We start from the raw sequence: 23,887 nt of genomic DNA on the forward strand, positions 1-23,887 counted from the left end.
GCTGTACATGCTGTACATATATACGCATCGACGTACATGCCTGTACGTATGAGCATGAGTCGGCAGCCAAAGTACTCCGTGCCCAGTCGGTCTATTCCCTACTTGACCGATCAAGCTCCCCCCCCCTTTTCCCCCTTCCCCCCTCTTCCTTCTCCTCCTTCGCCTCCTCTCTTCATCTCATCCGAGCAATACCCTGGTTGCTCCGCCACGGTGCCTCGCCCTGGGAAACCCTCGGGCTGAGAGCCTTTTTCTGTGCGCGGTCTCACTTGTTTTCTTGGAATGCTCCTCTTGAGCTCCATCTTGAACTCCATCCCTCTGCTCCGTTCACACGTCTGGCAAATCCTTTCGGCCGCAGCCGGGAGTTCGACGCGCACCCTCTCACATGGGTACCAGCGCATCCATGCAACTGGTCCAGAACTACCCGGGTAGCTTGCGGGAAATGGGGAAACCTGGTGCACGGCAAGGGTCATACTGTACGAAGTAGCCATGTAGGTAAATGATGCGCCCAGCCAGTCCCCATGCGCGACTTGTTCCCAGGAAGCCTGTTCCGTCCCCTCCCCCTTTGCGACCTGCATCCAGATCGAGCCACATGATACGTAGATTGTCTATTATATCAACACCCTCCATGGCAATAATCGTCAGAGCTCGTACTTGAGCCGCCCATCTCTTGAGAAGTGAGACGGACGTTTCGACTTCAACAACCACCGTCCGCCGTCTTCGTCCATCAGTCGCTAGAGTAACGGTATCTTGACCACCGCAAGAGTAATCCTGAGCCGGCACCCTTGAGGATAGAATACACCCTCATCTCGCTCTCATCCATCCTCAATCCCATCACACTCTCCTCGTTCCCCTCTTCCGCCGTCGACCTCGTTGCTCGCATCACTACACTGTCAAATCCAGTTTTACCTCAAATTCCACTTCGTCTTGTTCCTGTCTCTGGGGCGAGTGAGCAAAATCAAGGCTTCAACCCCCATCCTTGCCCAGCTCGTGTACGACGCTACGACGTCACCACAGATACCATTTCGCTCGGTTTGAAAATATTTTCCGCCCCTACAATCAGTGCAAAGGGGGGGAACAGGGGGCCTACGGACTCCCCAGCAGCTTTAGAGCCTCACCAGCCATGTCTCCTCACAGTGAGATGGCCCTCGAGAGCAGCGATGCCGTCGACTTCGTGCTTCAAGTCGGCAACGGCATCAGCGCCACCGGCAACAGCAACGGCAGATCCCTTGGGGGACAAGATGTGCTGCCCCGGCAGCCGGCCCCGGAGGCGGTCGCCGCCAACGGCCACGGCAGCGGCAGCGGCCGCCACGCCGTCAGCCGCGCGCCGCCGCCGTCTCCGTACCTGGCGCCGGCGGCCGATGCCGGGTCCGAGTCCGAATACGACCTCGTCTGCGTCGGCTTCGGCCCCGCCAGCCTGGCCGTCGCCATCGCCATGCACGACGCCCTCGCGGCCGGTGAGCGGCTGCTGTCGGACGGCTCCCCTCCCAAGGTGCTCTTCGTCGAGAAGCAGACGGGCTTTGCCTGGCACGCCGGCATGCTGCTGCCGGGGGCCAAGATGCAAATCTCCTTCATCAAGGACCTCGCCTCGCTGCGGGACCCGCGCTCCGAGTTCACCTTTCTCAACTACCTGCACACCCAGGGCCGCCTCGTCGACTTCACCAACCTCGGCACCTTTCTGCCGGCCCGGGTCGAGTACGAGGACTATCTCCGCTGGTGCGCGTCGCACTTTGACCGCCTTGTGCGCTTCGGCCAGGAGGTCGTGTCCGTCTCGCCCGTTGCCGCCGCCGCCGCCGCCAGGGACGGCCAGCCCGTCCGCAGCTTCGCCGTCGAGTCGCGCGACGTCGCCACCGGCCATTCGCATGTCTACCGCGCCCGCAACGTGCTGCTCGCCACCGGCGGCCAGCCCTCGCTGCCCAAGAGCTTCCCCCTCAAGCACCCGCGCGTCATCCACTCGTCCGAGTACGCCTACCGCATCCGTCAGATCCTGCCCAAGGCCAACAGCCCCTACCGCGTGGCTGTCGTGGGTGCCGGCCAGAGCGCGGCCGAGATCTTCAACAACCTGCAGATGCTATATCCCAACTCCAAGACCTGGCTGGTCATGAGGCCTGAGTTCCTGCGGCCCAGCGACGATTCCCCGTTGTGAGTGTTTGCCATTTCTTCAAGGTTCCCCTTGCGAGCGTTTGCAGGGCGAGAACACGAGAATGGGGAACTATCACGACATTGGTAGGCTAACGTTGGCAGCGTCAACTCCGTCTTCAACCCCGAGTACGTCGACAACCTGTTCCCCAAGTCAGCCAAGTACCGCAACAGCCTGCTCACCGAGGCGCGGGCGACAAACTACGGCGTGGTGCGGCTGAACCTGATCGAGGAGCTGTATGAGCGCATGTACGAGCAAAGGCGTGAGCTGGGCCCGGACGAGCGCCGGTGGCCGCATCGGATTCTCGGGGGCCGGCAGATCACCCGCATCGAGTCGCGCGGCGACGGCCTGGAGCTCAAAGCGCAGTTCGTCTACGACGGCAGCGTAGCTGCTGCCGCCGAGGGCTTTGTCGACGCGGCGGCGGCGGCGGCGGTCGACGACGAGGAGACGCTCGAGGCCGACCTCGTCATCGCCGCCACGGGCTACAAGCGCAACGCCCATGTTGAGATGCTCAGGGGTGCCTGGGATATGCTGCCCAAGTCTCAGCCGACGGGGCCCGACTTTGGCAAGGGCATCTCGGGGTGGAATGTCGAGACGGACCAGGGCGAGCGCAACTTGGCCGTCGGCCGCGACTACAAGGTCAAGTTCTCACCCGGCGCTGTGGCCGACGAGTCTGGCATCTGGCTCCAGGGATGCTGCGAGGGGTCACATGGAGTAAGTCTTACTTTCCCTCTCCGCTCTTGGCTGTCCATCATTTGTTCCTCTCTCGTGTCGCCCTCGTGTTGCCCTCGTGTCGCCCTCGTCTCTTTCTTCATTACCTTTGTTCTAATTAATCCGTCATGTTCCCCCCCTCCGCCTGTTCTTGTCGCTGTATAAGTTCACTCTTTGCTACGGGCCCAGCTGACAAAACTGTCTCGCAGCTGAGTGATACCCTACTGTCAGTCCTTGCGACTAGATCAGGGGAGATTGTTGAGTCCATCTTCGGAGACAGGTCGGGCAAGAATGGCGTCAATCAGGCGTGGGAGGGGCGTCGCAGACAACTTGACGCGTAGGGCTTCGCAGGATAGGTATCAATCCAGCTCATAGACTGTTTGTCGTTCAACGCCCTACCCGTCGTACATGTCGATACGTGAGACGCAGTAGAAATGGCATCCGTCGTCTTACGCTTAGGTGCTCTCCCGATGGGCAAGCACATGCTGCACTCGAGTCTCGTCTCCTGGTGCAATCCATGCCGAGCCAGAAGGGGACGGCAGCCATATATTGCCGAGAGGACCTACCGCACAAGGGCCCGTGAGAAAATCCGTATCAGGGTCGTTTCGAGCCATCTCCGTCGAGCTGCTTCAAGCTTCCCAAAGACTTGATTTCCGTCCGGTCCGGCTCAAGGAAAGCGTCGGTAAAGTCTGGTGCCTGAGATCACATATCCGATGACAAGAGGAGTGGCCGCGATGAGGTGGATGAGCGGCATGTCCATACATGGAAGGGGCATGCTGAGCATCTTTGTGGCGAAACGAGTGCGCGAGGAGGCAGAGAAGAGCATCGGAAGTAGACGAACGAGCAGCACGCTCGGCTGGCACCAGTCTAGAGAGAATACTATGATACCTCTGAAGAAGGGAGCCGGAGTATCGTTCTGTTATCTCGCGATGGGTGATGATGCCGGACTTGAGCAAGTCGTGTTCCGATTCATACCCCTGGATCGCTGGCTGACAACTTCGCTTCTCGGCGTTTGCGAGTGCCGGGCTTCCGCAGCGAAAGACACAGATCAAGTTTGGCCCCGAGGAACCCGTTCTTTGAATGTGTTGAAGAGCTTTCCTTCTGCAGCTTCCGCTGAGCTTGATCGAGAGAAGAGCTACGGTCTGGGTTGGAAAAGGGGCAGGAGAAGCAAAAAGAGAAGCAAAAACAGGCCAGGAAGCGGAGAAAGAGGGCACGTACTGACGAATCAACCTGACCAACGCATCATCATGTTCCCAGTGCCTTTTGATCCAAATCTCAACATTTTTCTGACAAGCAGGCATCCAAGGTTTGGCGTGGCAGAGTCTAATAACGAGAGACGCGGATAAACGCGGCACCTGCTGGGCGATGACGTAAACTGAACCTGATTTAGGCGCAAACCCATCACGACTTTCTCCTATAACTGCTTTCTTCCCCTCTTCCAGCCAGGCCCACGTCCTCGCTCTTCTCAGCAGCTGCGGGCACCATGGCTCCCACTCTGCTGAGGTCGACTCCCCCACGGCTGTCCATGCGGCCATGGCTCCTCTTCGCCCTCGCCTCCTCGGCCTCGACTCCGTGCCCGCCGCCCCGGATCTCGTGCCGCCGCGCCTCGTCCAGGGTCAAGCCCTCTTCCCAATTGCAGAAGCGTGACGTGGCTGGCAGCTTCATCTTCAGGCTCGCCGAGGACAGCCCAGACGGGTGGACTCAGGTTGCGCTGTTTCGCCGGAGCGCCAAGGTCCGGACGTATCAGTAGGTGGCCACGACGTCTCCTTGTGCCATCCAGAGGGCCTCTCGGAGAACGCGCACGAGGACGTGACAGTGGTCACTCTCGGGTCCTTGGATTTTCCTCGCTGACGCTACTCCTCCCCCAGGCACAAGTGGGCGCCCGTCTCGGGCACCGTCGAGGCCAGCGACGCCGACCCCCTCGCCACGGCCTGGCGCGAGCTTGCCGAAGAGACTGGCCTGACGCCCGACTCACTCCGCTTCCTCCGCCGCGGCAAGCCCTACTCGTATTCCGACGCCTCCATCGGACGCGAGTGGACCATCAACCCCTTTGCCTTTATCCTACAGCCCGGCGCCGCCAGCACCATCCGCCTAGACTGGGAGCACGAGGCCTACGATTGGTTCAACCCGGTCGACTTGTTGGCCAACCGCAGCTTCCAGGGTGTTCCGCACCTGACGGACAGCCTGCGCCGCGTCTGGTTCGAGCTCGAGCTGGGCCCCGGCGCCGCCGCTGCCGCCCTCGAGAGTGGCCTGCGCGACCTGCGAGGAGACGGCGACGCAACAACCCGCCGCACGCGCCGGGGTCCGCTTCTCAGGGCGCTCAAGGCCTTCCTCGACGTCCTCGCCGCGCTCGACGCCCCCTCGACGGACCGCTGGTGGCGCAACCTCCGGCTCGCAGCCTGGCATCTCAGCTACAACGGGACGCAGCCGATGGACCCGTCCGTCCTCAGCACCCTCGTCGATTTGATGACCTTTGTCGAGGCCAAGCTGCCATCGGGGAAAACCATACCTGCCAGTTTCGCCGACGACCTCTGCGCCAAAATGCGCAGGTTTGCGCAAGACGCGTACCGCCTCGACGACGACGGCGTCGAGCAGGGAGCAGAGGAAGAGAATGAGGACGACTGGGAGGAACGAGAAGTACAAGTATCAGAGCAACAAACCCAAAAACAAGAAAAAGAACAGGAGACAGGACGAGATCAAGAACAAGAACCGGAAACGGAAGAAATAGAAGTAGAGATTGGCCTAGAGCTGGAGGAGCTCTGGGACGACGTCGGCCAGACACGAGCAGAGAGGTTCTTCTCTGATCTGTAAAATTGAGAGCGAGTTCCATCGCATCGTGCCAGCTTCTGTACGAAATGCGCTCGCGTTCCACAACCCTAAGGCTTATTCCCGGACTCCTCCTTCTCGTCCGTCTCGCCCGCATGCTCGCGCGCCAGCTGCTTCTGCAGGCCTCGCTTGTCCACCCGCATCGCCATTTCAATCTCTCTCTCCCCCTGCCGCAGCCGCGCCTTGCTCGCCGCCACCTCGCGCTCGCGCCTCCTCTTCTGCTCCTCGACGGCCTGGTTACGCTCCAGCAGCGCGCGCTCCCGCCTCGCGCGCGCGTCGCATTCCCTTTTCCGGTCCTCGACCCGCTCCGCCGCGTCGACGTCTTCGGGTGGCGGCGGGAGCGACTGCACGTAGGCCTCGACCAGCGAGTCCCGCACCCGCGGCTCGAGCGAGATGTAGCGAATGTCCGTCAGGACCGCCGTCGGCAGGCTGCTGGCGAGAGACTTTCTGTGCAGCTGGTGGAGGGGCTGTGCCTTGAGGAGCGCCGTCAGGTCCGACTTGAGGGTTGCCTGTGGCAGCTTGAGCCTGTTGATGTGCTCCCGGTAGGCCTTTTCCCTGTCCTTGTCGGGAAGCCGCATGTCTCTCATCGGCTCTTCCTTCTTGTATTTCCTCTTAAACTCGGGCCAGTAGAGTTTGGGCGTGGCCTTTTCCTGTAAAACGGCCATGTACGCGACCTTGGGATCCTTTTTCTCCTGCTTGGCCCTCTGCTCCTTGAGCTCGGCAATCTTCTCCCGGGACCACTCGTCCCAGCACTCCTTGCGCGCCCGGGTCGTGCTGAGTGCCGTGTACCGCGCGTCGTCGACGACCTTGCCTTCTTCCAGGAGCTTGTCCCAGGGGCTGTAGGGGTTGATGCTGAAGTCGTTGAGCAGGTCCTTGAAGAGCCACTTGGCATCCTCTTCCGAGAACTCGACGCCTTCGGTGCCCTCGGGCCAGTCGTCCATGTTGCCGTCGTCGTAGTCTCCGGGCTCGAGGCCGTAGTCGTCGCCCATGAGCTGCAGCTGCGCCGCAATGTCTGCTTCTGTGAACTCGACTGGCTCGTCCTGTTCGTCGTCGGCCGAGTCGCCCGTCCGTTGGCGCTTCGAACGGCGCTCCCCGTCAAGCTCGTCGCCTTCAGCCTCATCGTTTTCGTCGTCGGTCACCTCGACCTCTTCATACTCGGAACTGTCATCGGCCTGGTGATGTGCAGCTGCCTGCGTGACCGGTTCATCCCGTGGCTGGGCGGTGGGTTTGTTGTCTTGCGTCCCCTCCGACGCCTTGTCCCGTATGCGCGCCTTGTCCAGCTCCAAGATGCCTGGCATCAGCTTTTCCGGTATGCGCCAGTAGCTGGCGTTCTTGACGGGGTTGTAGACGAAGCGCCGCGAATACTTTGTGTAAACGAGGATCCAGGGCTCGCACCCCGGTATGGCCTCTTTCCTCTGGGGCTTGTCCACGGGCTGCGGTCGCGGGCGTCCTTGGATGCCGCCGCGGCCGCCGGGCCCATCGCGGGTGTGAGGCTGGGGCTGGGGATTGAGCTGCGCCAGGTAGACATTGGCGACGCGAGGGTCGGAGAGGTTGGGGAGATGGGCGTAAGGGGCAGGGGCAGGGGCAGGGGCCGGCGCCGGCGCCGGCTCGGACACGGGCAGGCCAGGACGCCTGTAGGTCGATTCTCTGGTTTCGGCGTTGTAGTAGTAGGTGTGTCCTGTCGGCGCCTTGTGCTCGGTCCAGCCTGGCTGCAGCGGCGCGGCTGCTGCGAGGGCGGCGGGGGACGGCTTGTAGGTGGATTTCAGCATGGCGTCGCGGTGCTCTCTAGAGCTAGAGCATTCATCGTATTTGTCAGGAGGGTTTGGTGATCGGACGCTGCGCAGTGGAGTGAAGCGGCTTTGGCACTGGAGGCGGTGGTGATGTCGAGAGAAACGATTGACGACGAGCGCCTCAATTGCGGAGCCGTGCGCCCACGACCGCCACCTACCCTACACACTCATCACAATCCTGTCTTTTGTCGAGGCACGCAACAGAGCAGAAGGCATAAAAATAATTCAAAATCATTGTGTTTACCTTTATGTATTTTAGGCTTTTCGTGTATCGGTTTCTCGTTTTCGATGCGGCAGAGTGGCCTACATTTGGTTGAGGGACTTCCTCCCCCGAAATGTCACTTGAGACACGGCGGAGACTCGACATCTTCAACCTCCCCTTCCTCGCACGACCTCAACACAACTCAACACTCGCTTCAACGGCACTCCACTCAGAGGCTCCAGGAACACCAACAGAAGACACCACCCACCCCGGTCGAGTCATCCAAGCTAGCGTCGCCAGCTGATTCTACACGGCCAGGATGACCATCTAAACAGACCTCTCATCGCCATGGCTTCAGGACGCTCTGCTTCGGCCAGCAGCCACGGGAAGCGGTCCCTGGCCGGGGTCTGGAAGGTCAGCAAATCCGCCCCCTTCACCTCTTCTGGGAACCGGCCGCTCACTCATATCCGGTGCCAGACGACGCATGCGCCAGACTACGCGGGCTTGCTGGTCCTGCTGATAGGATGGATACTCGTGAGCGCTTCTCCCACCCACGCTCAACTGGCTCTTCATCGCTCAAGCCTCGCTCGTGTGTCTTAGCTGGCCAGCCTCGTCACGCCGTTTCACCGCATGTTCTTCATCAACGACCTCAACATCTCATACCCCCATGCCGTCCACGAGCGCGTCTCCGTGCGTACGTCAACTCGAGCATCCGTCAGTCAGTCGGCCAACTCACACAGTCCCATAACTTAGCCATGGTCTTTGTCTACGCCTTCGTCGTCCCCCTCGCCGTCTTCCTCGCCTACGGGCTCATATATCGCCCCCCGGCCGCCAAGCACGAGGCCACTCTCCTTTCCTTTGCCATCTCCGCTGTCCTCACCGGCTTCCTGACCGACATTGTCAAAAACGCAGTCGGCCGGCCTCGTCCCGACCTGCTCGACCGCTGCCGCCCAGCCTCCGACACCAAGCCCAACCAGCTCGTCACCATCGATGTATGCACCGCCCCAGACGGCCACGCCCTCCACGATGGCTGGCGCTCCTTTCCCTCCGGCCACTCGTCCTTTGCCTTTGCCGGCCTGGGCTTTCTCAGCCTCTTCCTCGCCGGCCAGCTGCATTTGTTTCGCTACGCGGCCGGTGGTCGGGACCTTAGCCGCGCCCTGCTTTGCCTGCTGCCCCTAATCGGCGCCGCCTTGATCGCCATCTCGCGGTGCGAGGACTACCGCCACGACGTATACGATGTCTGCGTTGGCTCGGCGCTGGGCATGGCCGTGGCCTACTGGAGTTATAGACGACACTGGCCGAGGCTATCCAGCCCGGAGTGCCATGAGCCTTACCCGCGGCCGGGCTCCGAGGTCAGGTCTACGCGGTGGCACCGCGTTCGCGACGAAGAGGAGGGCGGGGCTGGTGGAGATGCTGGCTACGAGCTGCAAGAGACTCGGACTACGTCGGGCTGAAAGTGAGCGACGGCCCATGCCCAGGGTTGACCTGACCGTCGGCACGCGTGTACAAATTCTGCAGACGATTGGAGTCGGGGCCATGTCCGAGATACATCGAGTCTTTAGACGCATCGCAGTAGAGGCCGTGGTTGGACGGCTAGTGACGAGTTTCGCAGGGCACGCGTCGTCATGGACCCCAAGATACTTGCATCTCGTTGTATTATTGTAACACGGGCCGGGCCGAAACAGTAGGCTGACCCCCGATGTGCCCCGTCGCAATCATGACCATCTATTTCTCCTCCGTGTCTTCGTTCTTGGCCAAGTCGTGCTCTTTCAATAATGCCGTAATCTCGTCGGCGCTCCACAGCCGGTGGTAGATTTTGCCGTCCTCAGTCTGTCCTACAGTGGCGAACTCGACTATAGCAGAGAAAAGGGACAGGGTTAGCCAAGTGTACCGGGCCAAGCTGATGCAAGGGCAACCCACTTTTCTCACTGCTCAGCTTGGTTGAGTCCATGGTCTTGCTCAACACCTTGACAGCCATGGCGCAGGCCTCCTTGAGCGTGCAGTCCTCCTTGTAATCTTGCTTCAGCAAGCTCTGCGCGCTGGCGTTGTTGGCTCCCGCGCTCGTCGCCTTCCAGCCGCCATAGTTACCCGAGGGGTTGCTGAGGTAGAGCTGGAACTGTCTCCGAGGATCCCAGCCGGCATAGATGAAGGAGACGCCAAAGGGGCGGAGACCACCGTGCTGCGTGTAGCCCTGCTTGAGGTCGCAGAGTCGGCGGACGAGCTGCTCACAGGGGATGTCTTCGTTATAGGTGAGGAGATAGCGCTGGGCAGCTTGGCGGGCGTAATTGATGAGGATGTTGGCATCGGCCGTCATGCCGGCCACTGCGCAGATCATGTTGCTACGGAGAGAGAGGCCTTGTCAGAGTGAAAGGCCCCTCCAAAGGGTTGTGGCTTCTTACTCGTTGAGGACGTAGAGCTTCTCGGCCGAAGTGTCCTGCTCCAGCAGCTTCGAGGTGACCTTGCGCTCGGCGGCGAGGACGATGCCATCCTTGGCCAGGATGCCAATGGCGGTGCCGGCGTGGGAGATGGCCTCTAGCGCATACTCGACTTGGTATAGACGACCTTCGGGTGAGAAGATGGTTGTCTACGGGGCGGGGGTTAGCTCGAGATGGCAGCTGCAGCCGCAAGGTGCACCGGATCGCCTCGCAAACGTACCCTCGAGTCGTACCGGCGAGACATGGCGGGCGGTAGATGAGGGGGTTTTCGGGAGCAAAGCCGCTTGCAGAGGAGAATGGCAGGATGGAATTGGCGTTGTGTCTGCCGGCTCACGATGGGAAGAGGGCAAGGCGGTGGGAGAGGTGAAGTCGAGTCGGCCTGCGAGTCGAGAACAAGCACCAAAAAGGGCGTCACTGCAAGCTCCAGGCACAAGCTCGCCGCGTAGCTCCTGACACCTCAGGCTGCACAGCGATTAGGTAATGGCGCGGTTCCCCGCTGTCTTGCCGAAGTTGATCCGGCAGGATGACAAGTATCGCTGCCTCGGGAATCAGGCGTCCAACACCTTCTGCAAGTTTCGACTGAGGGGCTTCAAGTATCTGCCGAGTACATGCGGCTGGTTAAAGCTCGACGCCTTCCGCAAGTTAAGCGGACAGGGGACGAACAGAATACTTCTCCCGGTCGATAGCGTGACTCTTCTCCACCTTACCTACACTAGGTACAAAATGTCGCCCGCCTGCGAATCCTTCATCTTCATCATCACCACTCTCCTCACTGCCACACAAGACAAGCCATATCGTCGTCGAGGCTGATTCTCGCGGCGAGTTTCAGAGCGCGCTTATTCTCCCCGTCAGATACGTCGCGACTTATATGCGCCCCCTCTCGTCTTCGTCGACGCAACGCAACGCCTCCGTCACCACCCCACAAAGCCACTGGGAAAACTTTGCTTGCCTCGCAAGCCACTCAAGTCTGCGCCTCTGTTTCTTTTGCTTCGTTTGAGCTTCTCCAAACTTGGGCATCGTGCAAAGGAGGGAAGAGAGCTCAGGCGCTTGGGTGTGGGACGGTTCGCCGTTATAGTCGTGATCCTAGTGCTGTCTGCCTCGTAAAATCCAATGTCTGCCTTGCGTCGTCAGCTCCCAGAGTAGATCCCAACGACCACGGCAATTGCACCATCGCGCGCGCGACGCCAATCCCGTCGCCATGTCTGGTAAGCACTCCAGAGCCCGGCGTGTGTGCCTCAGGGCGCGTGCAACGGGCGCAAATCTTTCCCTTGACGCGCCGCGAGGGGAGAATGCTGTTGACTGACATCGCCGCCATAGGTGAAGCCGAACCGCGACGCTCAGTTCGAGCGACCAAGGGCCAACATACAAAGGCCTTTGACGAACTCGAGCCAGCCACCGCGCCGAAGCGCCGACAGAATAGAAAGTCGAAAAAGGCCCAGGAGCAGGAACAGTCGCAAGAACCAGAGGAAGTCATACGATGCGTTTGTGGCGCCACGGAGCAGGATGAGGACTCAGGAGAGGCCTGGATCTGCTGTGAGACGTGCATCGTTTGGCAGCACAATGTCTGCGTCGGGGTAAGCTCCTTTGAAGACGAGATACCCGACAATTACTGGTGCGAGCAGTGTCGCCCGCAGGACCACAAGGATCTGCTCGACGGCATGGCCAAGGGGGAGAAGCCCTGGGAAGCGCGCCGCAAGAAACACGAGCTGGAAGAGGCCGAGGAGAAGAAGAAGAAGAGGGGCGGGAGGAGGGCCCGCGGCAAGAGGACGAGCGATCCAAAGGAGGCCAAGGACGCAAAGGAGGAACTGGAAAAGGATACCCCTCGAAGCAAGTCCAAGGCTTCGCCCACTCCAGAGGCTGCTGCCCCCAAGGACAAAAAGGAGACTGTCGCTAAGCAGGCGAAGCGCAAGTCGCGAGAAGACTCCCACGAAGCCGATGGAAAGGTACGTCTTTACTCTCACCGTTGTGCCGCGCAGGTTACTGACCGGACGCCGCCACAGACCGTCAAACTGCGCCGCGTATCAGAGCGCGATGCCGTCCCCGTGTCTTCCAAGTACACGCCCCCGTCCGACCTGGCGGCCTCGGTAGGGGAGCTGCCCGGCGTCAGGGTCGGGCCCGCCAAGGCATTGAAGAAGTCTCTCTCTCACGTCATTGCTGCCATGGTCAAGAGTCAAGAGCTCCATCTGGCTGAAGGCGAAAACGAGGAGGCCGTTGCGGAAAAGTACGCTCTTCAGATCGAGCGAGCCGTCTTCGACACACACCCCGTCGGCAAGGGTCAGAAGGAGTATAGTCAGCAGATAAAGTCGTTGACGTTCAACCTGAAGAACAACCCCGAGCTGTGCCGCGGGCTGCTGGGCGGCATCCACCTACCCACGACCTTGGCTATCATGACGTCCGAGCAGCTCGCATCGGCGGAGCTGCAGCGGCAGACGGCCGAGATGAGGGCGCGGGCGGAGAAGCAGTCTATCCTGTACACCTCAGAGACGGGAGTCCGAGTCCGCAGGACACACAAGGGCGAGGAAGTGGTGGAAGACGAAAACATGGTCCACGATGCGCCGATACCCATGGCCGGCGGGCCTCGACGGGGCGGTCCTCAGGCAACGGGAGCAGACGACCCGCACGCGCCGCTTGTCAAGCGCGAGTCGATGAGCGGAGAGCGGGCCGATCTCAAAGGCCGCTCTCCGTCGTCGCAGGGGCACTCGCAGCAGCCGTCGCCGAGCCAGCCCAACTTTGACATCAACAAGGTCTTCTCGACGGTCAGATCCCCGACGGTGGGCCACGGCCGCAAGCCGTCTGTGCCGGCAATCAACACCAACGGCCCGGGCTTCGACCCGGACGTCGACCGGATGCTCGAGGACGAAAACGAGTCGCCGCCGTACTCACCCACCGAGGAAGCGCAGGACCCGGACGTGGTGTGGCGGGGATCGCTGGCTATGAGCTCCATTGCCGACTTCCAGGCCACGGCCAAGCACGTCGGCGGCGCCAACTTTGCGTCGTTCGGGCCATGGACCAAGCTGATCCCGAAGAGCATGACGGTCGCCGGCCGCATCCCGCAGCAGAGCGCAATCGAGTATCTGTGCAGCCTGCGGTACAGCAACCTCACCGACATTGTGGTGGTGAGCATCGCGCCCGCGTCTCCGGGCTCGAGGCAAGACTTCCACAACCTCATCGACTACTTTGTGAGCAAGAAGCGATACGGCGTTGTCGGCAATAAGGTGGCGGGCAACGTCCGCGACACGTACCTGGTGCCCGTGCCGGCGGGCGAGGGAGGGCATCCCGAGTTTATGCTGAACCTGGTGGACAATTACATCCCCAAGTCGCGAACGGAGCCGATGCTGCTGGCCGTCTTTGTGTATCGCAACGAGCCGGATCAGCTGAGGAAGGCTCTCGAGGCGGTGACGGTGCAGCCCGCGGGCGTGACGGCGACTCCGACGCCGGGCCCAGGCGGATATGGAGGGCAGAGGAGCAACTCGACATCAGGGCCGGCCTTTTCACCGGCCACTCCGCAAGGGGCCTTTGTTCACCAACAGCCGCCGCCGCAGCAACAACCACAACCGCCCCCGCCACCACGTCCTCAGCCGCATCCGCAGCAACATGTCGGCGGAGCCCTCCAGTCCACGACGCCCGTTCCGATTCCGCAACCCCCGTACTCGTATCGCCCGAACCAAGCGTCCCCAATAGGCGGGGGGCCAACGCCGAGCCTGTCACCCACGGCATCGGCACCGGCACCAACGCCTCCACCGGCTCAGATGACGGAGGCGCAGAGATATCAAGCGCAGATTACCGGGCAGGCGGTCGCTCAGGAGGTGCTGGGCGGCCTGATCAGCGCGCCCACAGTGCAGTTCCTCCTGCCGCAGGCCTTTCAGATGACGCGCAAGGAGTGGGAAGTCATCAAGACCGTCTACGAACGCGAGCCCCGGTCCCGCGACGACTTGCAGTACCTCGGGGCCCTGCTGGAGAAGGAAGGAGCGGGGAGCAAGGCGGAGAATAACCCGACCACAGCCGCCGCTGCTGCTGCGGCGGCGGCTGGTGGTGGTGGTGGTGGTGAGAAGCCGGCGTAATGGTGACCAATACTTGTCTTACGCTTGTGGGGTGACGACGCATGTCAAGGGGCTCTTGTTTGGGGTGAGGATTGGACCATGATACCTTTTGAGTCTGGGACTGTAGCATCCGGGTGGGTAGTAGACGTAGGTTTTGCATCCATGCAGCTCTGTTGGCTGGGTTTTTATGTCTCATATAGCATGGCTCCGCGAACGCACTTATTGGTAATGGCCAAAGTCAACGGCGCGGTCAGCATCTCTTGTTTGTCCCAGCGGACATCAGGCCGACCGGTGAAGCTATTGATGGCTCGGCAAGTCGGCTTCTGAACCCTGTTGGAAGAGTTGCGCAAGGAGATACAACGTCTGCTACATGTAGGAAGTTTACCGCGAGGAATTCGAAATGTTTTATTGCCTCTAGACGGTGTATGCTTGAGGGATGACAGAAAGGTTCCTTATCTGGTGCGACTCGAGAAAATAAGAGAGCGGATAGGACCGTTGGTGCCAAGATCAACTCCCGTGATCATCCCACGTCAATGCAAAGGGCATGCGCGAGGGAGAGGGACATAACAGATACCACTGAACAAAAGCTCCTTTGCATGTCTGCCGATGCTCGCCATGCAGGTCAAACGAATGGAAGAAATGGTGGCAGAAGAGTACAACAACATGATGAAATCTCTCTCGACGTGAGATGGACTCTAGCAATGTGATTGCTCGTCGTAAGTTGGATTGGGTTGCTGGATTCGGTAGCAGACAGCCTACATACAACCCCAGTTTCCAACGCCAACCGGAATCAGCGAGTCCCACTTGTGTGCAGCTGTAATGAGTATGCTGTTGTGACTGGGGCGTGAGCCTACACCTTGATGCCAAGTCGACCGCCGGCGAACACCCGCGCGTTTGAATCAGGCAACAGCCGTCAGTTGCCCAATTTCTCACTTCTACAATGGCAAGTGGAAGTCAAAATGCTATAGCCAAAGTCTCAACTGGGACATGCCGTCTTCGCTCTTCCCAAATGCCAGGCCTATCCAACGCAAGTTGCAAGTCCTTACGCAGCGAAGCGTAGCCGAACATTGACACCGTTCGCAGGGCAGTCGACCAGCGTCAATGCATGTCGTTCAGGACCTATCCTGGACCCGTCGATGGCGTCGATGCGTAGCATGAACCGGATCACCAGGTGCGCGATCCTGATGAGGGCAGGCTGCTGGCCGATGCAGGTCCGCGGACCGGCGTTGAAGGGCAGGTAATCCCATCGAGAGACGGTCTTCTCCCACCGTTCGGGCCTGAAGACGGCGGCGTCGTCTCCCCAGATCTCTTCGCAGCGGTGCAGGAGATGAACCTAGGAAAAACGTATGGGCATGATCGTCGAGGCGACGTCTAGAGGCTGCTTGAGAAAACTCACCGAATATGTCACCTCTTCCCCCTTGTTGATCCAAATAGGGGCTGTTCCATCAGGGCCTCCCCCTGTTGGTAGATGGGTATTCACCTGCGCTATCCGCGTATTGATGGGAACAGCGGGATAGAGCCGTAGACACTCGTTGATGCACCACTGCAGGTACTGGCAGTTTCTGATGCGGTCAAGGGAAATATCTCCCGGGCTGGGGGACGACTGCTCGCCAAATTCCCTGACAATGACATTTCTTAACCGCTGGAAGATCGGTTGATACTGGGGACTGGCAATTACGAAGAATAGCCACCCGAGAGTCGAAGCCGTGGTGTCACGGCCCGCGAGGAGGACGCTCAGCAGTTGGTTGCGCAAGTCGACTGGATCTTGGCTGTCTTCTGTGAGCCTGTAGAGGAAAGTGTCCTTTCCCTCTTGGTGCTCTGCTCCCTTGTCGAGTCCCTGTTGCTCGTCCTTTCTCAGCCGTATAGCAGCGTGGGTGAAGCGGTCGATGTAGGCGTTGATTGTCTTGACCGCCCGCTTGAACCCGGGTGTATGGGCCAGCCAGTACAGCGGTCCCAACCTCGCGCCGAGAGATATCCCAGACTGCGTCTTGTCTATTGCCTGCGAGAAGCTGGCGTCGTGCGCGGGTGTATCGGGCCCCTGCTGGGTGCTGACGCTCTGTCCAAATAAGAAGTCGGTCGTCGAGTCGAGCGTATAGCGGAAGAAGAACTCTTGAAGATCTACCAGGTCCGTCCAGCCGTCTGGCCCGGCGCGGCGCTCCAATGCCGTGATGAGAGCCCGGGTGTGAATCTCTTCTCGATCGAGGTGGATGTTGCCGCGGACAAACTGCGGTCGAAGCCAAGCTCTTGAGTGTTCCCAGAGCTTCCCGGTGGCGACAAACTAATTCCAAGACCTGCATCAACAGGGAGCGGAGGTGAGGGGATCAGGAAGGACCACGACGTACGATGCCATTTGCTCCAAGCAGCGGTTTAAAGTTGCCGGTGCGGTTGACGCCGAGATCAAAGTCCTTGGCTTTGAGGGCGAGTATGGCCTGGACATTCCGAGGATCAAAGGTGACGACAATGTCGCGGAAGAAGAGGGTCCGGAGCGCAACCGTCTTAAGGGGCCGCCCGATGCGCTCCTGCAAGCTGCGTATGCGCTGCTGCACCGTGTCGAGGAAGCGATTGTCGCTATGCGCGCGTATGCACAGAAGCGTGCCGGAGATGCCGATGGGGTCGTCGCAGGTGTCGGCGACGGGCGGCCGGCAGCCTAGTTTCTTTGCCTCGGCGGCGCGGCTGAGGCTCTCGCGGACCTTTTGGTGGACGTAGTAGGCGAGGACGACGCCGGCCAGGACGGCCAGGAGGGCGCCGGATATCATGCTGAAGGAGTGGCGAAGGGTTGCTTCGGCATTGAGTCGAGAATGGCTCTCGTCGTATATAAGGCGTGGCAATCCGGGACTGGAAGACACGGGGCAGCGATCCGTAATTGTCGATGTCTCTAAGCCGACATCGAGCAGTTATTGAAGTGGAAGCCACGGCTAAAGATTGACTACGACTGCTTTGGTAGAATGTGAGACTATCTAGCAAGGTGATGTTTGCGGCGAAACGAGGCAGCGGCTAATAAATCAAGTTGAGCCATGGCGACAACTTTGAAGGGCAGATGCCGCTCCCAATCAACTCTGTCGAAACCAAGGACCTGTCCAGTGACAATCCGTCGGCTGTCTCATTTCTCATTCGCCTCTTGGCCCTGTGCTGTCGGACTTGTGGCCCGAGGAGCACAGTGTGCTCGGGTTGCCGGCCGATGTCTTAACGGATGAGGCGGCCCGGAGCTCATGGCGCGCGGACAATGCAATGCCCCCACCGCTAGAGTTCCAGTCTCGACATTTATAAGTCACTTGGGTTTAGTGAGCCAAGCTCGGCCAAGCACTTTGGCCAAGCACTTTCATCATGAGTCCAGACCAAGTAGAGTGCTGCAGAAACACAAAGTCAGGTCCGGCACCAGCCGCAGTGAAAGTCAGGCTCAGCCGTATGGACGAATAGGAAGATGACGTGAAACCTCCCTTAAGGTTGGAGATTAACAATTGCCATCTGTTGGCCGTGCAGACTCCGGCGTTTACTGAAACGGCTTTGGAATGGGACAACTCAGGTTGGACTGAACCATATGTGTCGTTGGCCGCGGGATGGGCCAACACAATGTTTGACAATGTGCGGCGGAAGCTATGGCCTGAGGGAGTACCTGCTCGACGACGACAAACAGAACATTCCAGACATTTGATCGGGCACATACTAGAGCGAATACGGGACGTTTTGACGTGGCTTAGAGTTGGGCGGACGTCGAGCCATGCGAGAAACGACGGATGTCAACGGGGACGGCGATACACAGAACTGCTATTCTTGCGCGATCCAATTTGATCGATTGCCTGCTAAAATACCGCCCTGACTCGCTCGTTCTGACATGTTCAGCTTTGTTGTTGCTTCGTATCATTGTGGACGCCCGAGGTTGACATTCCCTCTCCGCGCCTGCGTCCGTGTCGTGCTCCACGTTTGGACGACAGGGCTTTTGGGTCATCTGTAAGTGGACTGTGAGATTGTCTGAAACGCTTGGGACGTGTTTGCTCCGTGTCGAAAGACGTGAAGCTGGACGCAAAGCTCGGTGACGGGTCGTCACCTTTCACGGGCCCCGATTCTCGGCTCGGGTTTTGCGAATCTTCTTCCGGGTATCGGTACCGGGGTATGGCGGTTGTCTCGGCTTCGCATTGGAGAGGGCCATCGCCGCCGTCGGCGATCAGTTGCTGAAGCGCACTATCAGCATCCTGCCAGGTACCATACGCTGAGTGATCCACTGATTCGTAAACTTCGTGGCGCGCAAGTACCGGGACCTTCTCGAATGCACCGGTGATGTCTGCTGGGTCCATTGTTGACATTTGACCTGCTCCAGCGTTCGCGGCTTGAATGAATCCGTCTCGATACCGTTTTGCCATATCCCTGGCATTTCTGAATGCTGAAGCTCCATCCACGAAGGCCTGGCGACTATGTGTCAAGGCATACGCCCCTGCTTGGGCCATGTGGCGCTCGGGAGGCCCATCAACAGTGCTTGGCGGCGTGACATGATGCGAGTAGAGCTGAAGCGTGCCCGTGCCGGCGTGGAAGGTCGAGCTGAATGTATACGCATTGCCATCATATGCCAGCTCAACCCCCCTATAGTTTTGCAAGTCGTGCATAGCGCGGACTCCATACGCTCCATCGTAGCACGCCTGCCTCTGGGCCACAGCCGCATTACCGTCTGGCCCCTTAACCTCGAGGAAGAAGTTTGGTGCTACGGGGACGCTGGGGTGTTTAGTGGGGATAACCGTTGATCGAAGATCCTCATCCGTCCGGAGTTCCATGCTGAGATCTCGTAGACATGCTCCGTCGAAAAAGTCCGGTTTCGGCTTCACCGCGTTGTCATCCGTGATTGGCTCAAGTTCGGTGAACAGAACGTTCTGTTTGCTGGTAATGTCGGATGTGCCGCATAGTCGAGGAAACAATGTGGTCATAACATCAGACTCGAAGACCATGTCCTCGCTTTCCCGCTGGAAGCTCTCGAATGCGCCTTCGGAAAATTTGGATGGGGACAATGATGCTCTCTCTTTTGCCAGTTCACTCTGGATGGCCTTCGCGTTTTTCGGTTTTGACCTCCGGCTGTTCATATACACACCATAGTCGGCAAGGTGTTCTTCGAAGTTCTTTCCGTACGCGGACGACTTGCTGCTTCTGGAAATAGCGCTGGTTGCTCTTGTCGATTGCCTCCGTCGACTCCGACAAGCTGTGGATGCCGGGATTGACGACATGGCCGCGGTTGCTTGTGATGCTTTGAACTAAAGATTGTCAGGTAGCACTTGAAGCAAGAAGTGAGAACCTACTGCTCGAAGATGACGAAGATCTGGCCCGCCATGTCTTGCAAATCGAGAAATTTCCCTGGACGCAACACCCACTGGCACTGTGGTTGGAGGTTGATGCTGCACCTCGTTTCGTCGGTCGAGTTCTCGCAAGGCAAGAGGCGTGAGGGATACCTTCGAGAGATTGTCCCAGAATGGCGGGGGAAAGTAGGTCGTTCTGTGCCTTCTCGTCAACTTGCACCTCTTCGCCGGAGGGCTGGCTTTGGTGGAGTGGTCTGCGAGCCGCTTTCGCTGGCACGCGCTCGCCATGGGCGAATTCAGTGCAGGAGTGGGACTAATTTCAGCCATCGACAAGCCTTGGTCGAGACAGACGGCCATGTTTTAACGTGCGCCGGAGGCGTCATGTGAGGCGATAATGATTGGGTTGGAACGCGCTGTCTGCCTGGACGACTGGACGCCTGGACGCCTGGACGCCTGGACGCGGAGTCAGGGCCTCGTAACTCGGATCGCTACAAGCCAACTGTTAGCCGCTCGACCTGCATGAAGGAGGGCGTTATCATCTCATGGACCGCACCATCGTGGGAGGCAAGCCGAGCTGGTAGTTGTACCTGCTGTTGGGCCGACAGCGCGGTTACACGGGACAAGCATCGGGAGCAGTCGAAGAGATGGTGGCTCCGGATAAATAGCGTATGGATGGATGGATGGATTTAATGTCGCCCGGAGGAAGTCACTATTATAACTTAGGGCCTCTACGTAATCTGATTACATGTTCGCACTCAAGTATGCGGTATCGGCGCTGCGCCTTAACCAGCCACACTGTCCCACTTTTTCGTAGGATGAATAGTCAGACCCGTAAGTGCGTTATTAGTCAGGGCCTTGGTAATACCCCGCCGAACACTTTTTGCTACCTCACGCGTTCGTCCCGTCGCCCAACGGAGCAATGTCCAATCACTCTCATCTGGCAGCACTGACCACTTCGGCAGAGCTTCGAGTCCACCTCTGATTTCCGCTTGGTATAGTAAACGAGTTTAAAGCAACTGAAAAACAAACAAGTCAAATAGGGTAAAATAAACGAGTTTAAGCAAGGTAAAATAAACGAGCCCAAATAGGGTGAGATAAACGAGCTCAGATAACTACAAGAGCGGTAGCAGAATAACGCTCCAAGTTGCGGTCAGGCTGATAAGGCATCAAGTACCTTCCGCCCCCTATAACGATGACGTCTCTCACAGCCCCGGAGTGGGCTTGGAACGGCAGGTGCACCACCGCTCGGAACCCTCGACTGCTCAGCCAGCGGCTGCGCCTCAACGGCTCTTGACGCAATCTCTCAAGGCCATAAAGAACGCCATTCCCGACATCTTAGTCCTCTCTGCACGTCCGCGCCTCGGCCTGCATCCGCTGCCGCTATACATACTCTTTCGACACTCGAGCTGGGCTACCCCTACCTCGACCTACAACCACCAAGTCAGCCTCCGACAACCTCCATCCGTCGTCAACGTCGTCGACGGACCCCTCTCCCGACAGCCTTTGAAGCCATGGCCTGCGCCAGCGGCAACAGCCTCGTCAACAGCAACGGGCCCGGCGGCATCGCCTCGTCCATCGCTGACATCATGATCAAGCCCGCCGACGCACAGACGCGCTGCATCGACTGCGGCGACTATTCCTGCTGCTGCATCCCCATTCCCTGCTGCGTCATGTGAGGGACACCAGGACTTGAGAAGGAAACGTCACTTGCGCAATCTTACATGTCGACCTTATACCTAAGATCTCTTGATTTCTATATGGAACCTCGGCAGCTATTCGCCAAAACAAATCCGTTCCAACGCCCCCAGATCATGTCCCGTGTGACCGTATGCAACTCCCGTCGTGGCAGCCTCATCAAGTCGTAATGTTGTGAGGGGTATAGGCCACCGCAAACCCATACTCTGCGCCAAGGATTCTTCAGCCTTGCCCAGCACACACCTTGCAAGGTTCGGCGCTCACCATCTTAGGCAAACGCCGCGTCCGTCGCAGCCCACATCAGCATGTCTCGCTCCGTCGCCAGCTCCTCCACGTCCTCGTCCTCGATAGGCTCGCGTCGATCCTGGTCCGTGCCGCCTCCCGCCCCGACCATCCCTAGGCTGCCCAGCCCCTCGAGTACGCGCCGCGTCTTGTCTACCTGCGTGCGGATCGCCACCGTCTCGGCGCGCGTGCGGTCCAGGTGGTCCTGCATCATCTCAATCGCCGACTCCCGCGCCTGGTGCGGCCGGTATTCGTTGAGGATGTGGTGCATGTTGATGAAGAGCGTGCGCAGGTCCTGGATCTTGGCCTCGGCCGACGACGGGGTGTGAGCGAGCGTGCCCGATAGTTCGAGAAAGTTGAGGAGCAGAGACTTGGCTAGCCTCTTGAGCTCAAATGCGCGATCAAAGTGTTTGTCTTCCCGTGAGCTGGGGGGGCCTGGATCCGACAGGTTGGCGATGCCCTGCTCCTCGAGCGTAGGCAGCTTGTCATCGAGCTGAGCGGCGAGCCCAACAGTTAGCCAACCACCCCTAGGGACCTGCACCTGAGCACGAGCGACAAGCCATCATACCATGTACTGGTCTCCAAACACCCTCCATCTTCCGTCGACGGGCTCGGGCGGAGGCTGCAGGTTGATGAGGTCGTCGGGCACGCCCGGCACGCGCATCGCCGCCACCCCGCCGCCGCCGACGCCGTGTGAGTTTCGCAGCGTCTCGATGCGCGCGATCTTGGCGGGCGTAAAGTTTTTCCAGAACGGAGGCGGGTTCGGGAACGTCGAGGCCAGCGAATGCGGCTCTTGCAGGTCGGCCATGATGAGCCGCTTGCGCTAAAGGCGCATCGGACGAGAAGCAAGTGCGCGGCGCAATAAAAGGCTCGGGGGCGGGGTCGCGGTGCGAGGGCTATTCCAGCGATGTGGTATCGGCCGTGCCTCCGTCTGGCCGACGATTTTGACTCGTGATTGAGACACGACGTTGAATTGGTTTCGAGACACGCGGCGGCTTGCGGGGCGAATGAGGTCACTTCTGCCGCCGCCGGGTAATCACCGGCCGAGAATATGTCAGCTCGGCAACCTCTACTCCTCTATCTGCTGAGTCTTTGCAACACTATCCGTGAGTCGAGCTCGTCTTTCTCTTGAATGGCCGACTGAGGCTGTCCTCCGGCCTCGGAAGCTCCTCCAACGGCCTCGCCCACCGAAGTATCCTCCCCCTCTTCCTGCGCCCCTCCCGTCGCCGCTGCTCTCTCGAGCCCTCGCCGACTCACTCACCACTACGCCTTGACGGCCGAGGCCAATGGCGGACGTCCGCTCCCTCCTGCGCCAGCAACGCGCGAGCCGGCGCATCGAACACCCGCACGCCGCCTACACCGACGCCGGGAAGCTGCTGTGCACCCTGTGCCGGGAACAGATCAGGGCCGAGAGCCTGTGGGACAGCCACGTCCAGAGCGAGGCCCACGCGCGCAGGCTGCAAAGCCCGCCGGAGGCCAATGGCCCGCTGCGCAGCGATACCGGGGGGGTGAAGCAGAAGCGAAAACTCGACGACGCCGATGGCGAGGTCCAGGACGCCATCAGAAGGAAACGGAGCAGGGCGGACCTTGCACTCACGCCCACTAACGGAGCAAACAAGGGACCGGAGCGGACACTTAGCAGCGGTAGTGGCAGCGGCAAGGACGCCAACCTTACGCCTCCAGGGCTTTCTAGAAGAGCGTCGACGACGCCGTCTCAAGGTATCGAGTTGCAGATTCCTTCACGCCCTGCCACCCCGTCCCGGCGCGATGTCTCGGCCTCAACCACACCGGGCATAGCCCCCCCGGCTTTCCCTCAAGGCTCTGCATCGAACGTGTTCCTGACTCCTCGGCCAGTCGGAAATCCCGTTTCGGCGGCTGGTGCTGCACAGGCGAGCTCCGCGGCGCCCCAGGTGGACGAGTCGGAGTGGGCGGCCTTTGAGGCCGACATGGCCGCCGAGAGCGTCTCTTATGACGACGCCGTCATATCGGCCCCCGCCATGACGGCCGAGGAATCGGCGGCCGCCAAGGCGTCGGCCGAAAACAACAACGAGAGCCGCAGGGCCCAGGCCGACGTGGACATTGAAGAGGAGCGCGAGGAGGCCACGCGCGCCATCGAGGACGAGTTCCAGGACATGCACGAGCTCGAGGCCCGAGTCCGGCGACTGAAGGACAAGCGAGAGGCGCTGCGTCGGCAGAACGAGAGCCGCGGCCAAGAAGCGGCGCCGGAGAAGCCGTCCGATCCGGGGCGGGGCATGCAAGATGCACCTGGCGAGGTCGTCGTTGCCGACGCTGGGGCCGCAGAGGTGAATGGGGAAGAGGGCGAAGAGGATGACGACTCGGACGATAACGACGACTGGGATGGCTTCAGATTTCGAGCCTCTTAACCCGCGGGCGGCGAAGCAGAACATGGTCGCTGCCCGGTCAGCCACGGTGATGCGGCGGCTGTGTTCCGCCTGAGTCACTTCCAGTTCACTGTATAAATGCTGTATATAT

At 59.8% G+C, this 23,887-nt stretch overlaps 10 protein-coding genes across 10 annotated transcripts; 5 read left to right on the top strand and 5 right to left on the bottom strand.

Moving 5' to 3' along the window:
* Positions 1-1,120: 1,120 nt before the first annotated feature.
* On the top strand, positions 1,121-3,189 carry HRG_10223 (l-lysine 6-monooxygenase (NADPH-requiring) domain-containing protein; the record flags this gene model as incomplete). Its single annotated transcript, XM_044868694.1, has 3 exons — positions 1,121-2,139; positions 2,242-2,851; positions 3,058-3,189. 3 exons carry the CDS (start codon positions 1,121-1,123, stop codon positions 3,187-3,189), a joined length of 1,761 nt encoding a protein of 586 aa, XP_044716049.1.
* Positions 3,190-4,331: 1,142 nt separating this feature from the next.
* HRG_10224 (NUDIX domain-containing protein) lies at positions 4,332-5,659 on the top strand (the record flags this gene model as incomplete). Its single annotated transcript, XM_044868695.1, has 2 exons — positions 4,332-4,594; positions 4,717-5,659. The coding sequence occupies 2 exons, from the start codon at positions 4,332-4,334 to the stop codon at positions 5,657-5,659; spliced, it is 1,206 nt and encodes a 401-aa protein (XP_044716050.1).
* Positions 5,660-5,724: 65 nt separating this feature from the next.
* Positions 5,725-7,443, bottom strand: HRG_10225 (FF domain-containing protein; the record flags this gene model as incomplete). Its single annotated transcript, XM_044868696.1, has 1 exon — positions 5,725-7,443. The coding sequence occupies one exon, from the start codon at positions 7,441-7,443 to the stop codon at positions 5,725-5,727; it is 1,719 nt and encodes a 572-aa protein (XP_044716051.1).
* Positions 7,444-8,014: 571 nt separating this feature from the next.
* On the top strand, positions 8,015-9,120 carry HRG_10226 (PAP2 superfamily domain-containing protein; the record flags this gene model as incomplete). Its single annotated transcript, XM_044868697.1, has 4 exons — positions 8,015-8,080; positions 8,144-8,200; positions 8,267-8,360; positions 8,420-9,120. The coding sequence occupies 4 exons, from the start codon at positions 8,015-8,017 to the stop codon at positions 9,118-9,120; spliced, it is 918 nt and encodes a 305-aa protein (XP_044716052.1).
* A 271-nt stretch (positions 9,121-9,391) lies between these two features.
* Positions 9,392-10,345, bottom strand: HRG_10227 (proteasome subunit domain-containing protein; the record flags this gene model as incomplete). The annotated part of the gene is made up of 4 exons (XM_044868698.1): positions 9,392-9,519; positions 9,587-10,005; positions 10,066-10,250; positions 10,322-10,345. The coding sequence occupies 4 exons, from the start codon at positions 10,343-10,345 to the stop codon at positions 9,392-9,394; spliced, it is 756 nt and encodes a 251-aa protein (XP_044716053.1).
* Positions 10,346-11,299: 954 nt separating this feature from the next.
* On the top strand, positions 11,300-14,162 carry HRG_10228 (SPOC domain-containing protein; the record flags this gene model as incomplete). The annotated part of the gene is made up of 4 exons (XM_044868699.1): positions 11,300-11,306; positions 11,419-12,044; positions 12,102-12,644; positions 12,699-14,162. The coding sequence occupies 4 exons, from the start codon at positions 11,300-11,302 to the stop codon at positions 14,160-14,162; spliced, it is 2,640 nt and encodes an 879-aa protein (XP_044716054.1).
* Positions 14,163-15,183: 1,021 nt separating this feature from the next.
* HRG_10229 (cytochrome p450 domain-containing protein) lies at positions 15,184-16,897 on the bottom strand (the record flags this gene model as incomplete). Its single annotated transcript, XM_044868700.1, has 3 exons — positions 15,184-15,474; positions 15,538-16,419; positions 16,484-16,897. 3 exons carry the CDS (start codon positions 16,895-16,897, stop codon positions 15,184-15,186), a joined length of 1,587 nt encoding a protein of 528 aa, XP_044716055.1.
* A 1,406-nt stretch (positions 16,898-18,303) lies between these two features.
* HRG_10230 (uncharacterized protein) lies at positions 18,304-19,452 on the bottom strand (the record flags this gene model as incomplete). The annotated part of the gene is made up of 4 exons (XM_044868701.1): positions 18,304-18,310; positions 18,567-19,110; positions 19,344-19,375; positions 19,421-19,452. 4 exons carry the CDS (start codon positions 19,450-19,452, stop codon positions 18,304-18,306), a joined length of 615 nt encoding a protein of 204 aa, XP_044716056.1.
* A 1,928-nt stretch (positions 19,453-21,380) lies between these two features.
* HRG_10231 (MED7 protein) lies at positions 21,381-22,202 on the bottom strand (the record flags this gene model as incomplete). Its single annotated transcript, XM_044868702.1, has 2 exons — positions 21,381-21,887; positions 21,963-22,202. The coding sequence occupies 2 exons, from the start codon at positions 22,200-22,202 to the stop codon at positions 21,381-21,383; spliced, it is 747 nt and encodes a 248-aa protein (XP_044716057.1).
* Positions 22,203-22,680: 478 nt separating this feature from the next.
* Positions 22,681-23,778, top strand: HRG_10232 (transcription factor Zn, C2H2; the record flags this gene model as incomplete). Its single annotated transcript, XM_044868703.1, has 3 exons — positions 22,681-23,050; positions 23,114-23,644; positions 23,696-23,778. The coding sequence occupies 3 exons, from the start codon at positions 22,681-22,683 to the stop codon at positions 23,776-23,778; spliced, it is 984 nt and encodes a 327-aa protein (XP_044716058.1).
* Positions 23,779-23,887: the final 109 nt, after the last annotated feature.

Source organism: Hirsutella rhossiliensis, assembly GCF_020360975.1.
Source record: "Hirsutella rhossiliensis strain HR02 chromosome Unknown scaffold00015, whole genome shotgun sequence".
Classification (NCBI taxonomy): domain Eukaryota; kingdom Fungi; phylum Ascomycota; class Sordariomycetes; order Hypocreales; family Ophiocordycipitaceae; genus Hirsutella; species Hirsutella rhossiliensis.